General features: G+C 38.9%; 2 protein-coding genes across 2 annotated transcripts in view; both read right to left on the bottom strand.

Annotated features, from left to right (window-relative positions):
- LOC127431170 (calmodulin-regulated spectrin-associated protein 1-B-like) overlaps nucleotides 1–2283 on the bottom strand; it is a 32985-nt gene extending 30702 nt beyond the window's left edge. The window contains exons 1-2 of the mRNA XM_051681473.1: nucleotides 1964–2283; nucleotides 108–265 (exon numbers count right to left, since the gene is read on the bottom strand). Coding sequence (XP_051537433.1) covers nucleotides 108–264 — 157 coding nt within the window. The 5' untranslated portion in view covers nucleotide 265; nucleotides 1964–2283. The remainder of the gene's footprint in view (nucleotides 1–107; nucleotides 266–1963) is intronic.
- Nucleotides 2284–6777: 4494 nt separating this feature from the next.
- Nucleotides 6778–25734, bottom strand: LOC127431168 (neurogenic locus notch homolog protein 1-like). The gene is made up of 22 exons (XM_051681469.1): nucleotides 25626–25734; nucleotides 22447–22639; nucleotides 20273–20386; nucleotides 19777–19896; nucleotides 19361–19513; nucleotides 17978–18206; nucleotides 17366–17567; nucleotides 17107–17260; nucleotides 16703–16887; nucleotides 16193–16325; nucleotides 15705–15962; nucleotides 14625–14737; nucleotides 13534–14105; nucleotides 12823–13236; nucleotides 12411–12559; nucleotides 12095–12305; nucleotides 11484–11568; nucleotides 11245–11407; nucleotides 10823–11121; nucleotides 10561–10708; nucleotides 10342–10439; nucleotides 6778–8894 (listed from the first exon to the last, which is right to left on the bottom strand). The coding sequence occupies exons 2-22, from the start codon at nucleotides 22586–22588 to the stop codon at nucleotides 7710–7712; spliced, it is 5127 nt and encodes a 1708-aa protein (XP_051537429.1). The 5' UTR covers nucleotides 22589–22639; nucleotides 25626–25734; the 3' UTR covers nucleotides 6778–7709.
- Nucleotides 25735–26149: the final 415 nt, after the last annotated feature.

The raw sequence follows: 26149 nt of genomic DNA, 5'->3' as shown, positions 1-26149 counted from the left end.
CCTTAATTTCAGTATCATGGTAGCCTATATATCAAAGAACCATAGTATTACTATCTGATACCATCACTGTACCACTGTACAGAAGTGAGGGTGAGAAATGCACGTACCTTCACCGTAAGCTTTGGCAAACAGCCAGCGGAGGTTGGCTTCTATCTTGGCCCGAGCTGAGTCATACATTTCCAGAGGAACAATTTCAAGGCCCCCCTCAACCGAATCCACTCTTCGCTGGCCACCGTCCCCATCTGCCAGTGCTCCTCCATCCATCCTAAACATACACAATATTGTCAGTGCACAACACAAGAGTCATTGAAAACATAGTAGAATATCCAGGCTGCACTTTTCGCTTAAAATTAGGGGTGGGTAAAAATACAGTTTTTCCAAAGCATCGCGATCTTAGTTTGAATGATCTCGATATCGCTTATTAAACCCCAATATCAATCTTTTACTCTATGCGCAACCCTCCACTACAATGCAAGGAAATCACTCGCATTTGCAACCAAATTTTCCAATATTTGCGCTAGCTCTATGAGGTGAGCTAGCGTGCAAGCTAATCGTGTTGGAATAAGTGTGTAAATGTAGGTGGGTCTGTAATACAAGCATTAAAAAGTGTCATTTTTCAAATGATGCGTCAGATTAAAAGTGTTTCGATATCATAACATAGCAGTGTGTGAGTAATAGCAGAGACTATTTAGCAGAGACGGGCCACTTCTATTTAAATGAATGGTAGAAATTGGGCTCTCCCCAATTTGGAATGCCCAATTCCCATTGCGCTCTAAGTCCTCATGGTGGCGTAGTGACTCGCCTCAATCCGGGTGGCGGAGGATGAATCTCAGTTGCCTCCGCGTCTGAGACCGTCAATCCGTACATCTTAACAAGTGGCTTGTTGAGCGTTACTGTGGAGACCTAGCACGTGTAGACAATTCACGCTATTCTCCGCGGCATCCACGCACAATTCACCACGTGCCCCACCGAGAGTGAGAACCACATTATAGCGACCACAAGGAGGTTAACCCAATGTGACTCTACCCACCCTAGCAACCGGGTCACTCAGCATGCCCTGGATTTGAATTTGCAACTCCAGGTGTGGTAGTCAGCATCTTTACTTGCTGAGCTACCCAGGCCCCCAAAATGTTGTTATTGTAACACTCAAACTATGAGACTGGGTTGGATTAATGACTTCAATTTCAGTGTGTTCCTCACACAAATCTGTCGTATGGTTATAGAAGACTTGGAATACAGTGCACAAGTCATATAGACTACTACTTAATGGTATTTTTTGTCCTTTTTGGAGCTTGACAGCTGTAGTAACCATCTACTTTCATTATATGGAAGAGTGCAGCCTGGACATTCTGCTAAACATCCCCTTCTTGTTTTCCACAGAAGAGAGTCATAGGGGTTTGGAACGACATTTTTGGAATTTTCATTTTTAAATCGAATTATTTCTTTAATGTGTAAAGACAGCTAACACCTTGCAAGCATTCTAAAAATTACCATGGCACTAAGATGACTTTACCATGGTATTATTTGATGTACCTTGGGGTAACATGTAAATACAATGGTATTGAAAATGGTAATTATTGAGTATCATAGTACATATCGAAGTACCATCTAGTACCATCACTGATTTAAAAACCATGTAAATACAATGGTATATCACATGCATAAATGTACAAATGCAATGTTTCAGTTACTGGTATGACACGAGACATAATCGATGAATGATTATTGAAAAGTGATGAGTGTAAGCTTTAAAATAATGTAATTATAAGGCGTTATACATTCTGTATTTCCATGTGCATCCATGTGCAATCAATCCCTAATGAATGCACAACAAATTATGGTGAGAAAACGAGATATGATGAATGAATGGGACTGCTTTACTATCACAGAGATCTAATATATGTGCACCTGTCAGCGGCCAAAAGACAGAACATCATCAAGAGACAATCTGAGGTCAAATTACCTTGAACCCCACGGGAAATCCACAATCCAGCTTTGAAAATGTCCGAATATTGCCGATGCTTTTGATTAGAGATGTCTCAGCCGTCTGATCAGTCCCCCTCCCCACCCAGCAACGCAATCCAATCCAGCGCGGCCTCCGCTACATGACAACTGCAGGACGCGCCGCAAATATATACAGGAATTATGACGTAAACTGATGAAACGTGTTTAAAAAATGTAACAATTCAAAAACGCATATTTGCACGTGGCTCTCCCGCCATCCGGACGCTGTTAGATTGTCTGGCTGCCGTTGTCATGGGGAGACGCCGTCGGTGGATTCTCCCGGTGTTATTGTCACTATGGATATATACTGAGCGCCCATGAAGGGCCAGTGCGCATGCGTGCGCGCGTACCGGAGCGTCGTGAGATGATTCAGGCAAATGGCCCCAAAACCAATGATGTCAATCATTCCTTTCATTGTTTTACAGCATATCCATTTATTTCATAACTGGTAATTTCACAGCAAAACATATTTTCTTACTCAGAATATTTTGTCTTCTTTTCCAGTAAAAATATCTAAACATCTTTAGACAAGTTTTATGTACTTGTGTATGATATCAAGTCTTGTTATCAAAAAATCCAGCAAAATATGTGAGATTAAAGGAATAGTTCACCCCAAAACTGAAAATTCTCTCATCGTTTACTCACCGTCAAGCCATCCCAGATGTGAATGACTTTCCTCCCTCTGCAGAACACAAATGAAGATTTTTAGAGGAATATCTCAGCTCTGTAGGTCCATACAATGCAAAAGAATGGGTGATTAGAACTTTGAAGCTCCAAAAGGCACATAAAGGCAGCATAAAACTCCAGTGGTTAAATCCATGTCTTTAGAAGTGATAGGTGATAGGTGTGGGTGAGAAACCGATACAAATTTAACTTTAATTAAACTATAAATCTCCACTTTCACTTTCAAATTCTTCTTTTTGTGCTTTTGCCGATTCACATTCTTCATGTATATCGCCACCTATTGGGCAGGGAGAAGAATTTATAGTAAAAAAATTACTTAAATATTGATCTGTTTCTCACCCACACCTATCATATTACTTCTAAAGGCATGGATTAAAGCACTGGAGTCTTACACTTTTATGATGCCTTTTTGTGCTTTTTGGAGCTTCAATGTTCTGGCCACCATTGTGTGGACCTACAGAGCTGAAATATCCTTCTAAAAAAATCTTTGTTTATCTTCTGCAGAAGAAAGAATGTTATACACATCTGGGATGGCAGTAAATGATGAGAGAATTTTCTTTTTTGGGTGATTTATTGATTATTATGATTTTATGATTATTTATTTATCATTTTAATGCATTATTGGTTAGTGTCATCCCATTTTATGTTGTCTTACTTCTTGCCCTTTTGTTTGTTTGTCTTGGGGTTTAACAAAAAATAAAAATAATAATATTCCCTTTTCTCCCAATTTGGAATGCTCAGTTCCCACTACTTAGTAGGTCCTTGTGGTGGTGTGGTGACTCACCTCAATCCGGGTGGTGGAGGACAAGTCTCAGTTGCCTCCGCTTCTGAGACAGTCAATCCGTGCATCTTATCACGTGGCTTGTTGTGCATGACACCGCGGAGACTCACAGCATGTGGAGGCTCATGCTACTCTCCGCGATCCACACACAACTCACCACGTGCCCCATTGAGAGTGAGAACCACATTAAAGCGACCACGAGGAGGTTACCCCATGCGACTCTACCCTCCCTAGCAACCGGGCCAATTTGGTTGCTTAGGAGACCTGGCTAGAGTCACTCAGCACGCCCTGGATTCGAACTCGTGACTCCAGGAGTGATAGTCAGCATCAATACTTGCTGAGCTACCCAGGCCCCCCTTGTTTTTTGTTTTGTTAACCATTAAGAACTGATGTCAACTTGTTCTTTGTAATATTTTCTTTTAATTATTGTTTATGGAAAATTCTTAAATCACAAGATAATATTTGTTTATTTATTTCTTACAGATCTGCAAAATTATTTAATGGCTGCAGAATTGTGTTAAAACAGGCAAGTAGCAAGAAATGTAGTTTTTTATTTGCATAATTTGCCAATTGTATTATGTTTTTTATTGATATTCATCAGACCAAAAGTCTGAGGGCACTAGTGAAACCACTTCTATTTAGCATTTTTCGAATTTAATACTTTTATATTTTTCATTTTAAATTGTATCATCACAAACAACAATTTGAGTGAAAATTTTAATTGATAAAAATGACATCAAATTAATTTCTTAGTATTTGTTATAAATTATTTTTGCAGTTAGACAGTCAATTTTGATGCAAAATTTTCTACACTTAAAAAAAGAAAAATACATAATATGCTGCATAATATATTAATTTTACAAATAACTAAGATCACAATGCATTATCTAAACACAGCACACACTCATCCAAGATTTTGGAAAAGATATCAGAAGGTTCTCTATAGCTCTACAGCGCCCCTGCTTCAGACAGCAGCTGTGTGCCTTGTTGAATCACAGAGGGCAATTGGTTAATACTGACCTAATCAATTGTGTATTCTTAACTGAACCCATGCTGAGAATACTGGGAACCATCGATTCATGTTAGGTGACAGATGCATTTTAGTGTTGTGTATGACACACACATATTGAGGGAGAGTGTGCGAAAGTAGTGTGCACAAATGCAAGATAAGATTTGGGATTATCATGAAGTCTGAGTTGGTTTGATTGTGATGAGACCAAATCTACTGACTGTAATATGGTCTTTCACCATTCCTAAAGTTTAAAACTCATCATTCATAATGTTGGTCTACAGTCTGTCAACTGACATACAGATTAATCAAACACATCCAGTTCACTACACAAGTTGAATCAATTGAACAATACCACACAGGAACTGAGTTACTGACAGGAACAAAACACAAACTAAAAGTTACTCTCTTTTTAAGGCTTGTCTGTCTTTAAATAGGATGGAATGGTAATAACAGGTTTGAGAAGTTTGGAACAATACTTTTGTCCATCCAGACCTTCTTTGTAAGCAAACCTCATATATACTGGAGAGAATATATATAAGAATGACTGTGTTGGTGTAATACTGCATCTGAACTTGTTATCCTTTCATATTTTATACAGTATTTCATGGCATAGTTATAATTTTAGATCTATATTTGAATGTACTTTACCAGTGTGTAAATGGAGGAGTTGCAGGTGCTTTATTCTGTTCGTGCACTGCGTTTCAGGCTTTAAATTGTCAATTGAGGAGTGTGAGAGATTAATTCAGTCAATCTCACAGGTTCCACTTCAACCTGGGAAAAGTACTTCCACTCAGGTATCCGGAGATGTATGGGCACAACAGCATTTTTTTTTAATAGCCTCATAACACTACGTGGGAGACTAAAATCCATCACAGCCTTTTTATAAAGAAATACTAGAGATTATATAATATTACATGAAAATGCTTTTTCTTTAGCTGCAAATTTAGGAATCTTACATTATTAAATATAGAATGCATACATTGTGCATGGCTTTTCTTAAAATAAGATTGAGAGAGAATTTAGTTATTTAGTTGGTCATCCATTATCTCTCTGTCTGTCTGTCATCTATCCATCCATCCATCCATGATCTCTCTGTCTGTCTGTCATCTATCTGTCCATCCATCCATTATCTCTCTGTCTGTCTGTTGTTTATCCGTCCAGCCATCTCTCTGACATCCATCCATCTATTTATCTCTGTTGTCTATCTGTCCTTTCATCCATCTGTCTATCCATCCATTATCTATCTGTCTGTCAGTCTGTCTATCTATCCATCCATCTATCCATTATCTATCTGTCAGTCTGTCTATCCATCCATTCATTATCTATCTGTCTGTCGTCTATCCATCCATTCATCCGTCTGACCATCCATCCATCCATTTATCTGTTTGTCTGTCTGTCTATCCATCCATCCTTCCATCCATCATCTGTCAGTCTGTCTATCTATCCATCCATTATCTATCTGTCTGTCATCTATCTGTCTGTTCATCTGTCTGTCCATCCATCCATCTATTATCTGTCTGTCCATCCATCCATCCATCCATCCATTATCTATCTGTCTGTCTGTCGTCTATCCGTCCGTTCATCTGTCTGACATCCATCCATCCATCCTCTATCTGTCTGTCCATCCATTATCTGTCTGTGTCATCTATCTGTCCATCCGTCCATACATCCATCCATCCATCCATTATCTATATATCTGTCTGTCCATCCATCCATCATCTATCTGTCTGTCATTTATCCGTCCATCATCTATCTACAGTAGTCTGTCTAAATCAGTGTTGGGGAGCTACTAAAAGTAGTGATGCTACTAACTTATATTTATCTCATTTAAATTTAGCGTTAGGAACTCCAATACATTTTTGTGAATTGGTTAGTTCGGATGGTTCATGTAAATGAACGTTTACATAAATGATTCACTGATGCACTTGTGCCCTTACGCAACCTAAGGGACTTTGCCTTCTTTTCTTAACTAAAATATTCTGTCAGTTGCTGCTGTTTATCCCTATTTTAACCCTGTGTTATATAAAATACGGTGTTTTATAGTCTTATTAAATTTAGCAGGGGTGTCGCCAGGGCAAAACATTCAGAGCTCAAATAATTATATTTTAAAGGCTCGAGCCCTAAATTATTTTAGTCTAGCCGCAAATGTTTTTTACTCAGAACTGCCAAGGTGTTGGGTGGAACTGAAGCAAGTTAAGTAAATGTTGGTTATTTTTACTCAATATATCACTATTCTATAAAGATATTATTATTATATATTAAAGGCAGATCAGTTGATACTTTATACACATTTAAAAAAGTAATGTCACCAAAAGGTGTCCTTTATTGTGTCAAGGAAGGATATTTTACAAAATTATTGAACAAAATACTTTTTTTTCTCCACACAAACTATAAGCATATAGGTCTTTTTATGTCATCAGTAACATTACAACATCTGATCTGCATTTATAAAACATAAGTCTGGAACCTGATGATGTCACCACATTGTGACACACAAACACACTTTTACAAACATCTGCATTATTTTACCCATCTCTCTCACGCACGCACGCACACACACACACTCATATACATGTCTAGAATATGTACTACATGTCTACAGCAGGCAATAAATAACAGTGATCACTATGCTACATGCGAAAAAGTTCCCCAAAACACCTGAAGCAAGGTACCATGGGATAAACATTTGGGTTCTACACAAACTCAGAACAGTTCCATCACAAACCTATTGATGGCTTGTGTTCAGTGAACAGTGTAGAGACAATAATCAGTAACATAGCATAACTCATCCATAAATGACTCTCTTTCAAGTACAAAAACATATTTGTGGAGGGTATGTGCATGTATGTGTGCACGTGTCCATATGAGTGCATGACAATATTAAGACTCTTTTTCTACTTCAAAATTGGTAAAAAAGGATCATATAAAAGTCGAATAATGAAATTTTTATTCAAAACAGTAACACCAAAATTAATACAAAAAAATTCTGGCAGCATCATAATAATTTCTGAGCAGTTAATAATCAAAACAAAAATAGAAATAAATGGTATAAATAAAAAATAGCTCATATCTTTAGTCAAAAAAGCACATAAATAAATACAAAAATCAATAAAAATGGTTCTTAGCATACAAAATTAATTAGTTCTTATCAATATATAAAATCATTTAAAGAGACTATTCTGTAAATTCAGTCCTTTTGCAACTAGCTTCTTGAGGCTGAAGCCCCGCCTACTTAAAGGCCTCGGGGATATGGTTCATCTGCATACTGGTGGGCGGGCTTGAGATCCCCTCTGACCAATCAGACAAGTTGGAATGTGGAGACGAGCTAGACCATTGGTCAGGAGAGCCAGGGGAGGGCGTGAGGAAAGGGTGGTCAGGAACTTGCGGTTGGTGGTTGGGCATGTTGTCCATGGGGTTGGAATAACTATGCTGAGAAGGCGGAGTTAGGAATTGCGTGCTAGAAATGGGCAGAGCCATGCGCTGGGTCTCCTGCGGCAGCATGGTCTGGATGGGGGCGTGTCCTGAGCCTGACTGAAGACCCAGCCCACTCAGGTCTCCCAGGAAGTGGTGCGAGAGGGCGGAGCTAGAGTTTTGGTGCTGCAAGGTCACAATATTCTGGTGGGCGTGGTTAGGTATCATGTGCGATGGCGTGCCAAGATGGCTGCTTTGCATCGTCGGATAGCCCATGACCTGCGGCATGGTGGTGGCAGGGTGCAGTGTGGGTATAAGAGCCTGGAAACCTGCCTGCTGTTGTTGCACCCTCTGCAGCCAATCACAAGCCCCCGTTTGAGCCCCGCCCCCATTGTTAGCCACTGGGAGATGGGATAAGCGAGGAGGTACAGGGTCAAACGGCTTGCCCATACTCTGATGAGCTCCGCCCATGTGGGAGTCGGCCAATCCTTGAAGTTGATTCAAAGTGATGGGTGGGGACTGTTGAAATGGTGATGTCATCATGGGTGGTGAGGACACGTCAGATAAGTAACCGTGAGGCGACTCCAGCGAACCAACTGGCGAGAGAACGCCCACTTCCATGATGCCTCCATTCTTGCCCTCTCCACCCTTCTTCTTTTTAATTCTCATCTCTTTACCTCCATCCTTCCCTCCTACAACTTTACCTCCCTGTTTCCGTGCCTTCTTGGCCATGGTGTTGTTGTTGGCACCACCCGGACTGGGTTTGATTCCCAGGTAGGTGTTCGGAGAACAGAGGGGCGGCGATAGGGGCAGCGGTGGACTGCGGACCAGGCTGTATTCGTCTAATAGACGGACGATGTCGTGGTGCATGCGTTCCTGTGCGATATCTCGAGGGAGTTGATCCAGGTGATCAGCAATGTCACGGTTGGCCAGGTGATCGAGCAGGACTTTTGCGGTTTCGTAACTGCCCTCACGAGCGGCCAGGAATAGAGGCGTCTCCTCCTGCAAAAGCACAGATACAGTCAATATTTGGACTCATAGATAAAGACAAAGACATATAGACAAAGATCAATTATACACCATTTCTGATGTATTCATGTGTTGTTAAAATCACTAAATACAGTGTCTTGAGTTGAGTGTCTTTCTTGTCAACATGAAACGACATTCACAACTCATTTGACTTCCGTAATGTGACGCATTTCCTAATGAAACAGAATATTCAAAACCTATTATGGAGGCTAACAGGCATTAAATATTGGTAAGAGTTTAGAAAGGTTGCATTACCCAAAACAGTAGCCTTAAACAATGCCTAAAAATCTATTTGGTTATTGGTTAACATTAACCAATAGCCAGACGAAACGTCTTTAGAGGCGAAGCAAGTTACAAAGACAAACCTCAACACCAGGAATGTGTATCAAGGAAATAAACATGGTTCAATTTGATTTCATGTTGACTTATAAAAGTTTCATGTTGAATTTTAAAAGTAATGCATAGTGTTAATCTTGTCAACAAAATTCCTGATGAAAATGTTGGCTGATGATATTTTTATTTTTATTTTGTAAATGATAATGAAAACGAGACAAAAAAGACCCCTTATGACAATAAACAAATGTTGTTGTTTTTTTGACGAGTAAAAAAATACTCCACTACTATGGTTATTTATGGTTTAATCTTACATATTAAACATACTAACCTTTAATTATATCACTTAAATTAAGTATATAAAATTGGTTCATTAATAATTGTTATTTATAAATAATATAAATGTTTTTTTTAAATTGTTAATTACATTAATTATATTGTAAAGGATATTATTTTGTATATAATATTATATTAACTATATTTTATTTATATTATGAATTATACTAACGTATAATAATAAAATTAAACAATCAATCTTTAATTATATTTAACTATATTTATATTAATCTTTATATGTTTGATACATGTAACACTTCATAATAAGATTCCATTTGTTAACATTAGTTAACAACATTAGTTAACATGAACTAACAATTAACTAACATTAACAAAGATTAATAAATGCAATAAACAATATATTGTTCATTGTTAGTTCATGATACCTAATGCATTAACTCATGTTAATGAATGAAACCTTAAAGAGTTACAGTTTAAATAAATGTGAGTTGATTTAAAATTTTTCAAAATATCTGAATATTTGATTAAAGTTTGGTCTGCTACAGTTTAATATTTTTTTTTTTTTTTATCGTTTCACAGATTAGCATCAGCTAAAATATTATTTTTGTCGATTAAAATGATATGCCATTTAAGACAAGAGTAAAATTGACTCAAATTAATGAATATGACTAAAGTTAAAGGACATTTTCATCAAAAGACAAAAATTATTGATTAAAAAAACTGAAAACTAACACTGAATGAGTGACGTTAAATATAAATGTAAACACTCCTTATATACATACACACTCACCTTGTTATTCTGTAGGTCTTTATTTGCACCATTTTTCAAAAGAAAGACAGCAGCATCTACATTATTAACTGCGGCCGCCCAGTGAAGAGCTGATTTACCTACAGAGACAAAAAGATTGAATTAGAGAGGACATCCATGTGTCTTCGAATAGTCCATAAATTGTGTATTTAAAGAAAAGCCAACTTTGAGTGTTTTTGATAGTGTTATGTGTGTTCATACCAGAATCATCTATCGCATTTGGATCTGCATGGCAGTTAATGAGCTCATCCACCATTCCCTCAACAGCCAATCTGGTGGCCAGGATCAGCGGGGTCGTTCCGTCATGCATGCGGGCGTCCAGATCTGTCGCTCGGTTTCGGATCAGAATCTATAACAAACACATGGCAATGTTTTAAAAACTGGGCTTTCCTGAAAAGAAATAAATTCAGTGTAATCTGCATTGGTTGGTTAGGGTGTTGGGTGACCGTAGGGTTGTTATTACCTGGAAGACACCCTGGGCATCAGCAGCAACAGCAGCGTGGAGAGGCGTGCGGCCCATGTTATCCTGAACGTTAGCATCGGCACTCGACTCCAGCAGGCGTTTGGCTGCATCAGAGCGGGCGTAGCGGGCAGCCAGGTGTAGCGCGGTCTCGCCCGTGCGGTCTGTCTGATTGTGCAGGTTGGCACCGTGGTAGATGAAGTCAGTGATGACGTCAGCAGACGGATCGTCTTCTCCCTCGCCATTTTCATTCTCAAGACCGCCGCCACTGCAGGACGCAATCATTAGCGGAGTGAAGCCATCTAAGAGAGAAAGAAAATGTAAGTGTTTTTGTGTTATTTCTGCGGCACCAAACAATCAAAACAAGCTTCAAACAATCAACCCATCTACCATACGATAAGACAAAAAGGTCTAAGGTCACTCACCAGGCCCGCGGACGTTGACGTCCATGCAATCGTTCTCGATCTCGCCTTGTGGAGGTGTTGGAGCCATAGAGTTCAAACGCAGGTCAGCGGCGTCCAGATGCTGTTGTGTCCACTGACGATGATCCAGCTGACCCGTCATATCCAGAATGGACTGCTCCTCAAACTACACACATATATAAACAGTTATTCATCCAACAGGCTAATAATAACAACCAATAGACTATTTGCTAAACACTTACAGAACTAAAGCGTTTAACAGCGTCATCTTCTGCCCACTTGTTCAACTGTTCGTCCATCAGAGAGCTGTCAGAATGTTTTAGAGGCCTGATAGGATACGAAGTTGCATGTCGTTACTTTGAGTTTCATAAATCATTTATTCTTTTGTCTTATAACTATGGAATACAGTACATCATATGATTGGGCAGTAGCATCCACATTGGACTCAATGGCAGCAAACCTGCCAAGCGTGAATAATGTTACTCATTTTCCATGCAAAAAAGGCGTCATAACATAGACGTCTTAAAGGAACAGTAGCAAAAATGGCTACAAAATGTTGGACATCTCGGCCTAAAATCCCTTTTTGTAGAGGAAAAAGAGCGAGTTGCATTTTACATTTGGACTGCGTCAAGATTTATGCATTTGCAACCACATGAAACGTTGTCAACTAAGGCACAAGGTCTTCTGAATTGATATCATTAGCACTATGAATTACCATTACGATGAAATGTGCTTGTCTTGCCTAATAGATTCTGTAAATTATTGTAAAAAATGGTACAAGTTATTTGAGTATAATTAATAGAATATGAAAGTTTGAGATTTGGCTGCTTGAATCAAACTTTCGCAAACTCACTTGAGTCTGACAGAATCCTCTCCCACCGGTTCTCTTCGTTTCTTTTTGGGTTCGGTCACTTTAAATCCCCCTGGAAACCACAGCTGTCCATGTTCCCGTTTGCGCTTCCTGGACATCACGACACCTACAGCCACCAGGGCCAGAACGGCCAAAGCGAGCAGCGCCAGGAACATGGGGTACATCTCATCTGTCTTCGGAGGTTCATTCTCACCTGCAAATACATGCACTGTTAATAATGTTGCGGGTGTGATTGAGTGTCTGTGTACTGAATCATACTTGTTCCTTAAAGTACATTAATGTGTATGTGGGTACTCACTGGTTACAGCCTCAATAATGTAGGGAACATTGAGATTCCCACTAGAGGCCAACGCTCCAAGAAATGCTGCCACATCTGTAGCACTCTGGAAACACTCGTCAGATTGCTGATAACACTGACGATTGTCGATTTCTAGATAGACGATAGACCTGCAACAAACACGTATTTTTAAAATACTACAATATAATACAAATATAGTCTATAATACAATATAATTTAAATTATACAATACAATGCAATATTATGCAAACATAAATTAACTTAAGTTAACAATTTATTTTATATAACACAAAACTATAATGCAATATAGAACAAATTAAGTCAAACAATTTAGTATAAATATAAACAGGTACAAATTTGAGCATAAACACGAGAAGACGTGATTTTATTGGTCGAAATTGCATTCACTCACCCTTTGATCTCCATTTGGTCCAGTTCTCGTCGTAGGCGGGGCTTAATGAATGACGTCAGGCTCCTCCTGGCACGCTGCAACAGCTGGGCAGGGTCGGTCCAATCGGCACGTTTGTGTTTACTCAGCTCATGCTCGTTACCGTAGTATGGCAAAATGAGCGGTTCTCCATTATCGTTGCGACGGAACACAACATTCGTATGCAGCAGTCCACTGAGCTCACGGAGGAATGACGAGGAACGGTTGTGAAGCTCCTCGGGTGGAATGTGCACCACGAGAACCAGACTTCCCGCAGCGAGTTTCTGTGGAACATCCTCAGCACAGTCAAGACCGTCCCATTCGCACTCAGCGTTATTACAGCCCTGATCACAGTGACCATCTGCATAATGATCCTTACAGTATTGATCATACAGTGGACTGGAGAGAGAAACAAAGAGAGAAAGATTTAGGAGGCGGCATTTATACAATAAAATAAAAAATAAAAAAACAAAATACACAAAAAAATTTAAATAAAACAAAATGCAAAATAATTCAAACCAAAAATAAAATTAAAACAAACAAAAAACACCGAGCAGAAAAAAATCCCTCAAATAAGAAATAAATAAAGATAAAAAAATAAAATCAGAATTACAAATATAACAGTTAATTTAATATCCTCCATAGGTATTTGTCCTCTTGTATGTTTGTGTATACATGTGTCTGTGCTTCACTTACTTGCACTGTCCTTCTAGTCTTTGGCAGTCAAATCCATCGTAAAGGCAGCCCGAATTAGCGCACTGCTCATCGCATTTTCCGTCGTTAAAGTACCTCCAGCACTGCAGGGCACCGCTACAGTTCTGCCATGGGTCGTCGAAATTCAGAGAGCAGTCGCCGCCGTCCCACCCACATGCGTGATTGTTACACTGTGTATCGCAGATTGCGTTACCACCCCTGCCTTCGCACTGAGCGATTTCACATCGAATCTCCACCTCTGGAGGTGGGGCTATATCACGGCCCTGCCCACCATTGAAGGAGTAGTCAAGGATGTGACAAAGCAGCCCGTTGAAGTTGACAGGGCAGGAACAGTGGTAGAACGGAGCCTCGTTGATTGGTTGGCAAGTGCCTCCGTTATAGCAGGGGTTGATCAGACAGGGCGAGTCCATCCGTGTTTGGCACTCGTGCCCGCTAAAGCCCGGTGGGCATAAACAGCGGGGACTAAGGTGGCCGGAGACGCAGGTAGCACCGTTACGACAATGCAAAGTTCCGCAGGACTGGGCATCGTATTCGCAGGAGGAGCCAGAGTAGCCCTGAGAGAGAACAACAGAAAGAGAGACAACATACAACAGGTTAGAGTGAAATAATAGTACGTAAACCTTGTCAAAGATGTAGTCTAACTCAATTGAAAATCCAGCTCGGTTAATTATGTTGGCTTGACAATGGCAACATACTGTTATTCTACAGACAAGTTACATCCACCAAAATTGGCACATGACCTTCAGACTGTTCTGACTTGCGTTGCTACATCTTTTCTTACTGATCGGAATAACCATTTACACACAGCAGACGATCAAAAATAAATAAAAAAATACCATAGACTTACATTGACACAATGTTCAAATGGGCCAACAGAATGCTCATTAATTCAAACTCCAGCAGTCAGAAATTCAAATGTAAACAAACCAATACAATACAAAATCTAACCATTAATCTACCTTTCTGAAAGTCTACTTTCTTTTTTAAACTTTCAGACAAAGGCTTAGTCAAGCCAAAATCAACGTTTGTCTTAACAAACTTTAGCCATCTAGTTTTAAGTTGTTGTTACTCACCGGTTGACATTTGCAGATGTATCCGTGTTTAGTGTTGCTGGCTACAGCACATGTTCCTCCATTTTTGCATGGTGTGTCTTTACAGCCATTAAACACAGTTTCACAGTGTTTGCCTACAGAGACAAAACGATTTTAATACATTTAGAAACCTGACAAAAATTTTATAAAAACACTAACTCCCAACACCACTTATTGGATTCATATTGAGCAGACTCAAAGGTACGTTTACTTTTTGGAAATAAGTAGAGAAATGGTTTTGGTGAATTGTCATGATTTATGAAATTTGGTTTTGTTAACTGTTCTTTAATGTCCACATTCTTCCGCTAATGCGGAAAACACTATACTAAAATATTTTGCTTTGTCATTGCAAAAAATTTTTTTTTAGAAATATGTTTTTAGTTGTGATCTTGAAGTCTGAATTGAATGCGATGAGAGAAAAATACCAGGAGCCTCGTTGGTTGAACTCAACAACAAACATACAGTGCAACCAGTCTAGTCAGATTTGCAAACAAATGAAACTTATAACCCAGTTATTTTTAAAAATTATTTCAAAAAGACTCACAACTCTTGAACTCATTAAGGAACCTGAATCGTTCAATTCCATTTGATTCGCAACCCCAAGTATTTGTGTTTTAAAGAGCGTCTCTAGGGGCCTGGGTAGTTCAGAGAGTATTGACGATGACTACCACCCCTGGAGTTGCCAGTTCGAATTCAGGGCGTGTTGAGTGACTCCAGTCAGGTCTCCTAAGCAACCAAATTGGCCCGGTTGCTAGGGAGGGTAGAGTCACATGGGGTAACCTCCTCGTGGTTGCTATAATGTGGTTCGCTCTCGGTGGGGCGTGTGGTGAGTTGAGCGTGAAGCCTCCACACGTGCTATGTTGCCGCGGTAACGCACTCAACAAGCTACGTGATGAGATGCGCGGATTGATGGTCTCAGACGCGAAGGCAACTGAGATTCGTCCTACGCCACCCGGATTGAGGCGAGTCACTACGCCACCACGAGGACTTAGAGTGCATTGGGAATTGGGCATTCCAAATTGGGGAGAAAAATTAAAAGAGCATCTCTAGGTTCGTTCGTACCCATGTATCCTGTACGACATTCGCAGCGGAAGTCATTGATGAGCTGGACGCAGTTGTAGGATCCGTTGGGGTCACAAGGGTCAGACAGGCACTCGTTAACGTCACCCTCACAGCGCTCGCCAACGAAACCGGGCAGACACACGCAACCATAACTGCCAACACGGTCCACGCAACGGCCGCCGTTGAAGCATCGAGGCTCGCCGGTTAACGGATCCACGGCCGGGGAACAGTCGTCAACGTCAATCTCACAGTGAACACCTGAAAAGCCAGGCAGAGAAAACAAATTAAAACACTTCTATTTTGCATTTTTCTAATTTAATACAAAATATTTCTTCTTTATTTTACAGTATTACTTTTGTTTTAAACTTCTCAAAATCCTAAAAGTTTGTTAACCTCCATGTTTAAATAAATAAAAAAACTAAATTTTCTCCAAACATTTTTAATGAGGTTTGCAAGTGTGTATATCCGAGCCTGTGTGTGTGTGTTACCTTGCGTTCCTCGTGGGCAGGAGCATTTGTATGTGTTGATGAGGTCGATGCAGGTTCCTCCATTCTGGCAGGGTTGCGACAAACACTCGTTTACCTCCTTACTGCAGTTCACACCATAATATCCAGGAGCACACTGAAATAGAAAGGCATTTATTACACGGCTCTCTTGAATACTGGATTCTAATTGGTCAATGCATTTGATAGACATTGGAATTCTGCAGTCAGATAGTTGCGTGTAATGACGACCACTAAACTGTATAATTAATTGCTGTCCCAGGCCATTTGGCCCATCTCATTTAACACAATAAATTTAAACTCAAATAATTATTTCATGTTCATTTATTTAAGTCTTGTAATAAGCAGATAAATGCAAATAAATAGCTTTGTGTTGGTGCCCTGATCAACCAGTCAATTTTGTACTAATGACCGGCTGATTGCACTTTATCCCTTACATAAATGCTGTGCATGAGCAATTATTATTGGCACAGGTGTGTGTCTTCTTGTTCATACTTCACAGCTGTATCCTCCCAGGTAATCGTTGCAGGTGGCTCCGTTCTGGCAGGGGTTCTGCATACACTCATCCACCTGCTCCTGACAGTAGCTGCCCGTGTATCCGGCCTGACACCTGCACAGGTGCGTGTTCCCAACGTCAACACACTGACCCGCATTACGACACAGAACCGCTACGGAAACTCCTAAGAGAAAGAGAGTTCATTTAATATGCGCAGGACAAATATGACAAAATATACCAGCAGTGCGCAATTGAAACAAAGACTTTTCAAGTGGGTAAACTTCTAAATTCTTGGAATCTAACTTAAAACTGTGAAAGTTATTTTAAATTGTTCTTTGTTTATTCTCTGATAATTCACACTCTGCTATAGCACATAACCACACACACAAAAAGTGATTGTTACCTTGCTGTTGGGCGGCAACCTCACAGCTGACACTGGGCACGTCACAGTAGATGCCCGTCCAGCCACTGGCACACTGGCAGGTAAAAGATGCCCCCTGCTGCCAACACGAGCCACCGTTCTTACAGGGGATGGAGTCACACCAGTGTACCAGACCCTTAAACACACAAAAATATCAGTTATTTATCAGTTAAGTATTAAATACACCTACATAATGCATTTAAGTTTAATAAAAAGTTCAACTAAAGAGGAGTATGTGTACCTGGCAGTTGAGACCAGTGTAGCCGTGCGGGCAGGTGCATTTGTAGGTGCCGTATCCGTCCTGACAGGTACCTCCATTTTGGCACGGCTGCGAGTCGCACTCGTTCACATCATGCTGGCAGTAATTTCCGGTAAATCCCGGCAAACACGCGCAGGAGAACGAGTTTATGCCATCCACACATGTGCCGCCATTAAAACATGAGCTAGAGGGAGAAAAACAAAGATTTGAGATTTTTGTATGCAAACAACAACAAACAATTCAAGTGTAAGATGATTTGAGGAGGCTTGTGTGAATGTTGCAATGTTGGAAATTAAATTCTAGCATACGTTGTTTTTTTTCACATGACCTCATTATTTTTAATTCATTTCTGAAATAAATGATTATTTTATGTTATTTTTGCATTTTATGTTTAACTTTTTCCAGTCCAATCAAATAAGGCAAGAAAGAAGTCAAGAAAGGTGTTATATTGCATCATTTATTACTTCTAGACCATTCTTGTATTCATCTGTATCTATAGGTCATCTTGGTATTCTATACTCCAAATTCGCATACTGTGCAAAGTGTACATACTGCATACTTCAAAAAAGGCATGCGTAGTATGGTAGAACACACCTCTCAGTGCAGTCCGGTGTGTTGATTTCACAGTTGATGCCGCTAAATCCAACAGGACAGCTGCAGGTGTAGCTGTTGACACAGTCGGTGCAGTTCCCTCCGTTGCGGCAGGGGCCACTCACACACTCGTCAATGTCCTCTGTGCAGCGCTCTCCGTGGAAACCAGCCAAACACACACACACAAAGCCATTCACATGGTCCTGACACACACCGCCATTACTGCAATGATCTGAGAGAGAGAAATGTTTCATCTTTACGTTAACTTTTTAATTCATGTTACCACCATAATTTTATTTTTTTATTTGCCGATTGTGAATTTCAAAATGTACAATTTTATTACTATTATTAGTTTTTAATTTATAATATTTTATAATTTTGTATATTTATATTTGATTTAAAGGAATACTGTATTTTATTTAATATAATTAATATTTTATTTCATATAATTATCAGAAAATTACAATTATGGGCAGATTTATTCGTAATTTTTTATCTTTACATTAAATAACTGTTTAATTATTGTTACCACCATAATTTAATTCATTGTAAAATTGTTAATTTCTGTTTTTACACTGCACTTTCATTATTATTTTAGAATTTAATTTAATTAGATACATTTTTTGTTAAAAAAAAATCTATTTTTACAATGCACTTTTATTATTTCAATTTTTTAATTAAAGTTTATATTTTTAGATTTTAAAATGTAAAAAAAATTTAATTTTTAATTTTTCTCATTAGTACAAAATTACAATTATTGGCATATTAGTCCTATTTTCTATCTTTACATTAAATAAATGTTTAATGTTACCATCATAATTTAATCCTTTGTAAAATTGTTAATTTCTGCTTTTACTCTTTTTTGCACTTTTAATATTATTTTTATTTTAGAATTTAATTTAATGTCATATTATACATTTTTGTACAAAAATAAATAATAATAATAATAATAAAAAAAAACACTTTTTACTCTGCACTTGTGTGTTATTTTTATATTTGAATTAAATATATTGTTTATTTATATTACAGGAATAAATTAAAAAAAATCTATTTTTACTTTGCACTTTCATTGTCCTTTTTTATTTTATTGTATATCATACCTTTTTTGTAAAAAAATAAAGAGATTTTAAATGTAATGTATTTTATTTTAAATGTATTTTATTTTTTCTCATTAGTAGAAAATTACAATTGTTGGCATATTGAGTCTCTTTAAATAAATATTACACACACACACACACACAAAAACACATATATGTATACATTTTAGGGTATATAAACTCTGTTTGCACTATGCAATAATAATTATAGCTGTTGCAAAACCTAGTGAACTGCCCACCTACACAACATTTTTGGGCATCATACAGTTTTGTGTTGTGACTGTCTTACTTGGTGCGCAGTCGTCGATATCAGTCTCGCACAGATCTCCGGTGAATCCCGGGTTACAGTGGCACTGAAATCTACCGTACAAGTTCTCACATACACCTCCGTTAGTACAAGGATTCCTCACACATTCATTAATGTCCACCTCACACATCTGACCTGTAGAAAGAGCGAAATTACAATGGTTATAATTATGAGTGTCTTAAAGTTACAGTTCACCCAAAAATGAACATTTTCATTCGTACAGGGACATTTCACAATCAATGTATTGTAACAGTATAAGCTAAAAGCTGAAGTTCAACTGTTGTCCCTTTTCTAGGCCTAAAAATCAGTTTTGAAACATAATTTCCAGGTTCTCCAGGACAGCAAGAGACATTTTTAATGAAATCATATAACACACACAAACTCTCACACTCTCTTACCTTGCCATCCAGCAGGGCAGGCGCAAGAGAAACTCAGATAATCTTCCGATTCGTGACACACCCCTCCGTTCTTACAAGGGCGTGATGCACAGGGGGCCAAGACACTTTCACACACCTCACCTGAGAAACATATACATTACGAGCGTGTCAAAATGAGCGCAATAATCTTGGCACAGACACAGACATTTCTCTATCTACATTTCACTCGGCCTTTTGTTATTTCAGTCTTCCTCTTCTATTGCCTGATTTTTCCAGCTCAGTTCCTACAGTCACTTCCTTATCCGTTTCCACGGTGACCAACCATAGCAGGAAGTCACTTGCTGTTTCCTCCTATTGTCAATTCTTGACCTCAACAGGAAACAGGACGGGGCCAAACAGGAAATAGACCTATTTGAGTACCCACCCTTGACCCAGCCATACACACTAAAATCTTTCCAAAGTTTGCCATTTCAAGCAAAACCATTAGTAGATCAGAGCAGAGAATTAAACAGCATACCCGTGTAAGGCAGTAAGCAGTTACACTTGAATCCAGCCACATCGTCGATACATCTGCCCTGGTTCAGGCATGGGTTGGACGCACACTCATTAATGTTAGTCTGGCAGTTAGGACCTATATGCAAGAAAAGATACAACATCAAACTCACTAAAAGCACTAAAATGCAATGCAAACACAAATAAGCCCACACAACCTTTAATTCGTCATTCGAAGTGTGAAAATTGTTAAAAAAAGACAAAAACGACACACAAAGTGGTAGCTTAATTTTACAGTCCTGTTCTACATTTACGTACTATGTAAATACAACAACTACCGTAATTACTAGGTACTAACCCTAAACCTAACCCCAACCCTAACTTTAACCCATATTAAGTACATGTAGTTACCTGACATTACTCAGTACTTTCTTGGGCAAATACACTGTAAGTATACTGAAAGTACACATACTGTAAAATAAAGTGCAACCCACAAAGGAATCCCGATTTTGCTTGCTGGTACTACACGCTAAAAGTATGCACTTGCTGTTGATGGGAAAGTACACACTTGTAGTAAGAATGTACCTGGCAGTATTGCAACATATGACCACAACAAAATTTTTGATTTGTAGTTTTGTTGCAACATTTTTTAATTTGCACATAAGCGTAAACATAGCTAAATCTACTATATTACTCTGCACTTTTCTTACTTATATTTTTTTATACAAATATTTTGAAAATAATGTATTTTATTTAAAATGCATTTTATTTTAAATTTATTTCATTAACTGGAAAATTACAATTATTGGCATATTTATTCTTATTTTTCACCTTTAAATAACTGTTTAATTAATGTTACCACTTACTTTAAATTTGCTGATTGTTCATTTTTCATTTTACTATGCACTTTTTTTTTTAAGTGTTATCTTATTTAAAAAAAAAAAAAAACTACTACTATTACTAGAAAAGCACAAACATTGGCAGTCTTATTTTTCTGTCTTTATTTTAAAAACTATGTTACTTTTATTTCATTAATGGGAAAATTACAATTACTAGAACATTTATTATTATTTTTCACCTTTAAATAATTGTTTGATTAATTTTACCATCATAATTTATTCCTTTGTTAAATTTGCTGATTTATAATTTCTCATTTTACTCTGCATTTTTTATTTTTCCTATTTATTTTTTGTAAAAATATTTAAAAAATAATGTTTTATTTAAAATGTTTTAATTTATTTCATTTAATTTCTAGAAAATTATAATTATTGACATTTTTATTTTATCTAAATTTTAAATAACTCAAATAATTATTATTGACTACTTAATGTTACCACCGTAATTTATTCCTTTTTGCTAAATTTGCAAATTTCTAATTTTAATATTCTATCTAAATCTAAATCTAAATCAATAACCTTAAAATTCACTATTTCTATTATAAATAATACATATTTAACTTGGACATTCATACTTTTCAAAACTGCATTGCATTCATTGCTTGAAAAATTAATAAAAAAATAAAAATACAAAAGTGAACCATCACGGGCCTGGGTAGCTCAGTGGTAAAATACGCTGGCTACCACCCCTGGAGTTCGCTAGTTCGCTAGTTCGAATCCCAGGGCGTGCTGAGTGACTCCAGCCAGGTCTCCTAAGCAACCAAATTGGCCCGGTTGCTAGGGAGGGTAGAGTCACATGGGGTAACCTTCTCGTGGTCGCTATAATGTGGTTTGTTCTCGGTGGGGCGCATGGTGAATTGAGCATGGTTGCCGCGGTGGATGGCGTGAAGCCTCCACACGAGCTATGTCTCCGTGGCAACGCGCTCAACAAGCCACGTGATAAAGATGCGCGGGTTGACTCTCTCAACTGGGATTCGTCCTCCGCCACCTGGACTGAGGCGAATCACTATGCGACCACGAGGACTTAGAGCACATTGGGAATTGGGCATTCCAAATTGGGAGAAAAAGGGGAAAATCCCCCCCCCCCCAAAAAAGTGAACCATCACAACTCCTCTCCTGTACTGCAAGGGGTTGTGGGTAATATTAGCCATAAAAACACATTCTTACATTTTGGAAGACCACTGGATATAATATACCATCCAGGTACCTTTCGTATACAACAACTTTAACTAGTGATGTGGAATTCACTAATCCTGATCTTGCATAGTACATAGTATGGATAGTATGCAAATTAGCACACAACTAATTGGCAGTTGCCTGGCAGTTGCCATGGATACAGGGGTTGCTGGAACACTCATTGTGTTGAGAGAGGCAGGTGGCATCACGGAAACCATCTGGACAGAGACAGGTGAAGGTGTTGACTCCATCGATGCAGGTTCCCCCATTATGACAGGGGTTCAACGCACAGTCGTCAATGTTGATGTTACACATTGAACCTGTGAGAGCAAAACACCAGATGCAGTGATTACAACATGAAAAGCATTTAACATTTAATTAAGGCAGTCGAAATAACAAGTCAACACAGTGTGCTTAATTCTGTAAATAAAAACACGCAAAAAAAATGTAACAATAAATAATCATGTCCCTTGACTGTACATAAATTCCGTAATTTTCCTACCAATGAAGTTATTCAAGCTTAAGTACCACCTTTTTGTTTTTGCGAGTCGCAGTCAGCAGGGGGCAGTGTGTGTTATATATATATATATATATATATATATATATATATATATACACACCCACACACAGTGCATTCAGAAAGTATTCAGACCCCTTCATTGTTATGTTGCAGCCTTATGCTAAAATGCTTTAAATTATTTTTATTTATTTTTTCACATTAATCTACACTCCATACCCCATAATGACAAAGCAAAAACCAGATTTTTGATAACTTTGCAAATTTATTCAAAAGACAAAACTGAAATATCACATTGACATAAGTATTCAGACCCTTCGCTATGACACTTGAAATTTAGTTCAGGTGCATCCCATTTCTCGGGATCATGTTTGAGATGTTTCTACACTTTGATTGGAGTCCACCGGTGGCAAATTCAATTGATTGGACATGATTTTGAAAGGCACACACCTGTCTATATAAGGTCTCACAGCTGAAAATGCATATCAGAGCAAAAATCAAGCCATGAGGTCAAAGGAACTGCCTGCAGAGCTCAGAGACAGGATTGTGTCGAGGCACAGATCTGGGGAAGGTTACAAAAAAAATTTCAGTTGCATTGAAGTTTCCCAAGAGCACAGTGGCCTCTATAATTCTTAAAAGGAAGAAGTTTGGAACAACCAGGACACTTCCTTGAGCTGATCGCCCTAGCCAAACTAAGCAACTGGGGAAGAAGGGCCTTGGTAAGAGAAGTGACCAAGAACCCGATGGTCACTCTGATTGAGCTCCAGAGATCATGTGTGGAGTTGGGAGAAACTTGCAGAAGGACAACCATCACTGCAACACTCCACCGATCTGGGCTTTATGGCAGAGTGGCCAGACAGGAGCCTCTCCTCAGTGCAAGACACATGAAAGCACCTGAAGGACTCTCAGACTGTGAGAAACAAGATTCTCTGGTCTGATGAAATTAATATTGAACTGTTTGGCCTCAGTTCCAAGCGTCCTGTCTGGAAGGAAACCAGGCACCGCTCATCACCTGCGCAATACCATCCCAGAGGTGAAGCATGGTGGTGGTAGCATCATGCTGTGAGGGTGTTTTTCAGCAGCAGGGACTGGGGGACCGGTCAGGGTTGAAGGAAAGCTGAATGCAGCAAAATACAGAGATATTCTAAATGAAAACCTGGTCCAAAGCGCTCATTACCTCAGACTGGGCCGAAGGTTCACCTTCCAACAGGACAATGACCCTAAACACACAGCCAAGACAACGCAAGAGTGACTTAGGGACAACTGAGTTACCGTAAACTTTGTCAGTTTGAACCAGTCTGGCCATTCTCTGTTGACCTCTCTCATCAACAAGGTGTTTCCATCCACAGAACTGCCGCTCACTGGATGTTTTTTGTTTTTGGCACCATTCAGAGTAAATTCTAGAGACTGTTGTGTGTGAAAATCCCAGAAATACTCAAACCAGCCCGTCTGGCACCAACAATCATGCCACGGCCCAAATCACTGAGATCACATTTTTTCCCCATTCTGATGGTTGATGTGAACATTAACTGAAGCTCCTGACCCGTATCTGCATGATTTTATGCACTGCAGCCACACAATTGGCTGATTAGACAATCGCATGGATGATTGGTGGTGCCAGACGGGCTGGTTTGAGTATTTCTGTAACTGCTGATCTCCTGGGATTTTCACACACAACAGTCTCTGGAATTTACTCTGAATGGTGCCAAAAACAAAAAACATCCAGTGAGCGGCAATTCTGTGGACAGAAACGCCTTGTTGATGAGAGAGGTCAACAGAGAATGACCAGACTGGTGACTGTTTTTATTTAACCCATATTAGTCCACTGTTATACTGTAGAATACTCCAGCGCCGGCCACAGAGGACTAAAAAAAAAAAAAAAAAAAACTACTGACTACTATCGGCATAGAATATGGCCAATAACCGATAGTTACAAAAAGTAACTACCAACACCGATTAATCGGTAAAACCAATTTAGTGGTCTACCTCTAGTTAATACCACATGATCATTATCAGTAAGAAACAACTTAAAAGGCCAGATATTGTATCAATATCTGTATTTAGCAGATATTGTTGTAGAAAATGACTAATCATAAGTTTTAAACTTAAAACTATCAAGACGTCAATCATAGTGAATTAAAAAATAAATAAATAACCAACTTTTGGTAATGAAGGAATTTTCCTTCAGACTCAGATGTGCATTAACCTCTTGTTCTGTGTGTGTGTGTGTGTGTGTGGGCCCCATCCCATAATCTGCAGCCCTGCTCCAAACACACAATGGATTTCCTCCGCCCTTCTGTGCTCTTTCTGTCTTTCTTTCAGAGCCACTCACACACCCCTCACACACTCACTGGGGGAGGGCAGGTCTTACAGAGGGCTGTTTGAGATACAAAAGGGCAGACCCCATTTCACACACGGCCGAACAACAACTACCCCTCAACACACTCACAACCCTCCAATGCAGGCTAATGTGTAACTGTTTGATTCTCTTATAACATTAAACTTCATTATGGTCTCATACGCACATAATGCAGAAACTGCAGCAGAAACTATGTGAGCATATACATGATATAGATGTTTACTATACCCAACCCCCTCAACTTAAACCTCACAATATACACAGTACCTGTGAGTGTCCCAGTTGGGAAACCCAGTCTCTATCCTAACTCAAATCTGTCATTGGATACACAAGCTCTGCTTTCTGCTGGCCACCTGTTCACCTGCTCTCTCTGTTACACACACACACACACACACACACACACACCACACACAGATGCTGACTCTCTCACCTGTGTATCCGGGCTCACACACACACTCATAGCCGTTTATCTTGTCAATGCATTTGCCGTAGTCACATGGGTTACTCTTACAGTCGTCAATGTTGATCTCACAGTTGATACCTGCGGACACAATCATGACAAAATGTTCAAATAGAGAGACAGATGAAGAGAGAGTGATTTACAGCGTTTGTTAAAGGGATAGTTCACCCTAAAATTAACAAATGTCAAATTCTCTGTTCATCTCAAAAAACTATCGAATGGCTTCAGAAGACTTGGAATCAAGGGCGTAGCCAGGAAATTACTTTTGGGTGGGCCTCAATAAAAATGGGTGGGCCAAGTTTTCACCCCAATTTAACAACAGAGAAGCGGTGCATTCAAATAGTTCTTTCACACATTCAGAAATCAGAATTTAAAAAGTTTCAAATATTCACTATGTTTACATGGACACCAGAAAGCAGGTTATTACAAGAAAGCAGCGTTCTTGTTTACATGCACTGTTTAAGCGGCGTACTCCTGTATACATGCGGGTCGGT

This window comes from Myxocyprinus asiaticus, chromosome 40 (assembly GCF_019703515.2).
Source record: "Myxocyprinus asiaticus isolate MX2 ecotype Aquarium Trade chromosome 40, UBuf_Myxa_2, whole genome shotgun sequence".
NCBI classification, from domain to species: domain Eukaryota; kingdom Metazoa; phylum Chordata; class Actinopteri; order Cypriniformes; family Catostomidae; genus Myxocyprinus; species Myxocyprinus asiaticus.
The sequence above is the reverse complement of the archived record's forward strand: the minus strand, read 5'-3'. Positions and strand labels throughout refer to the sequence as shown.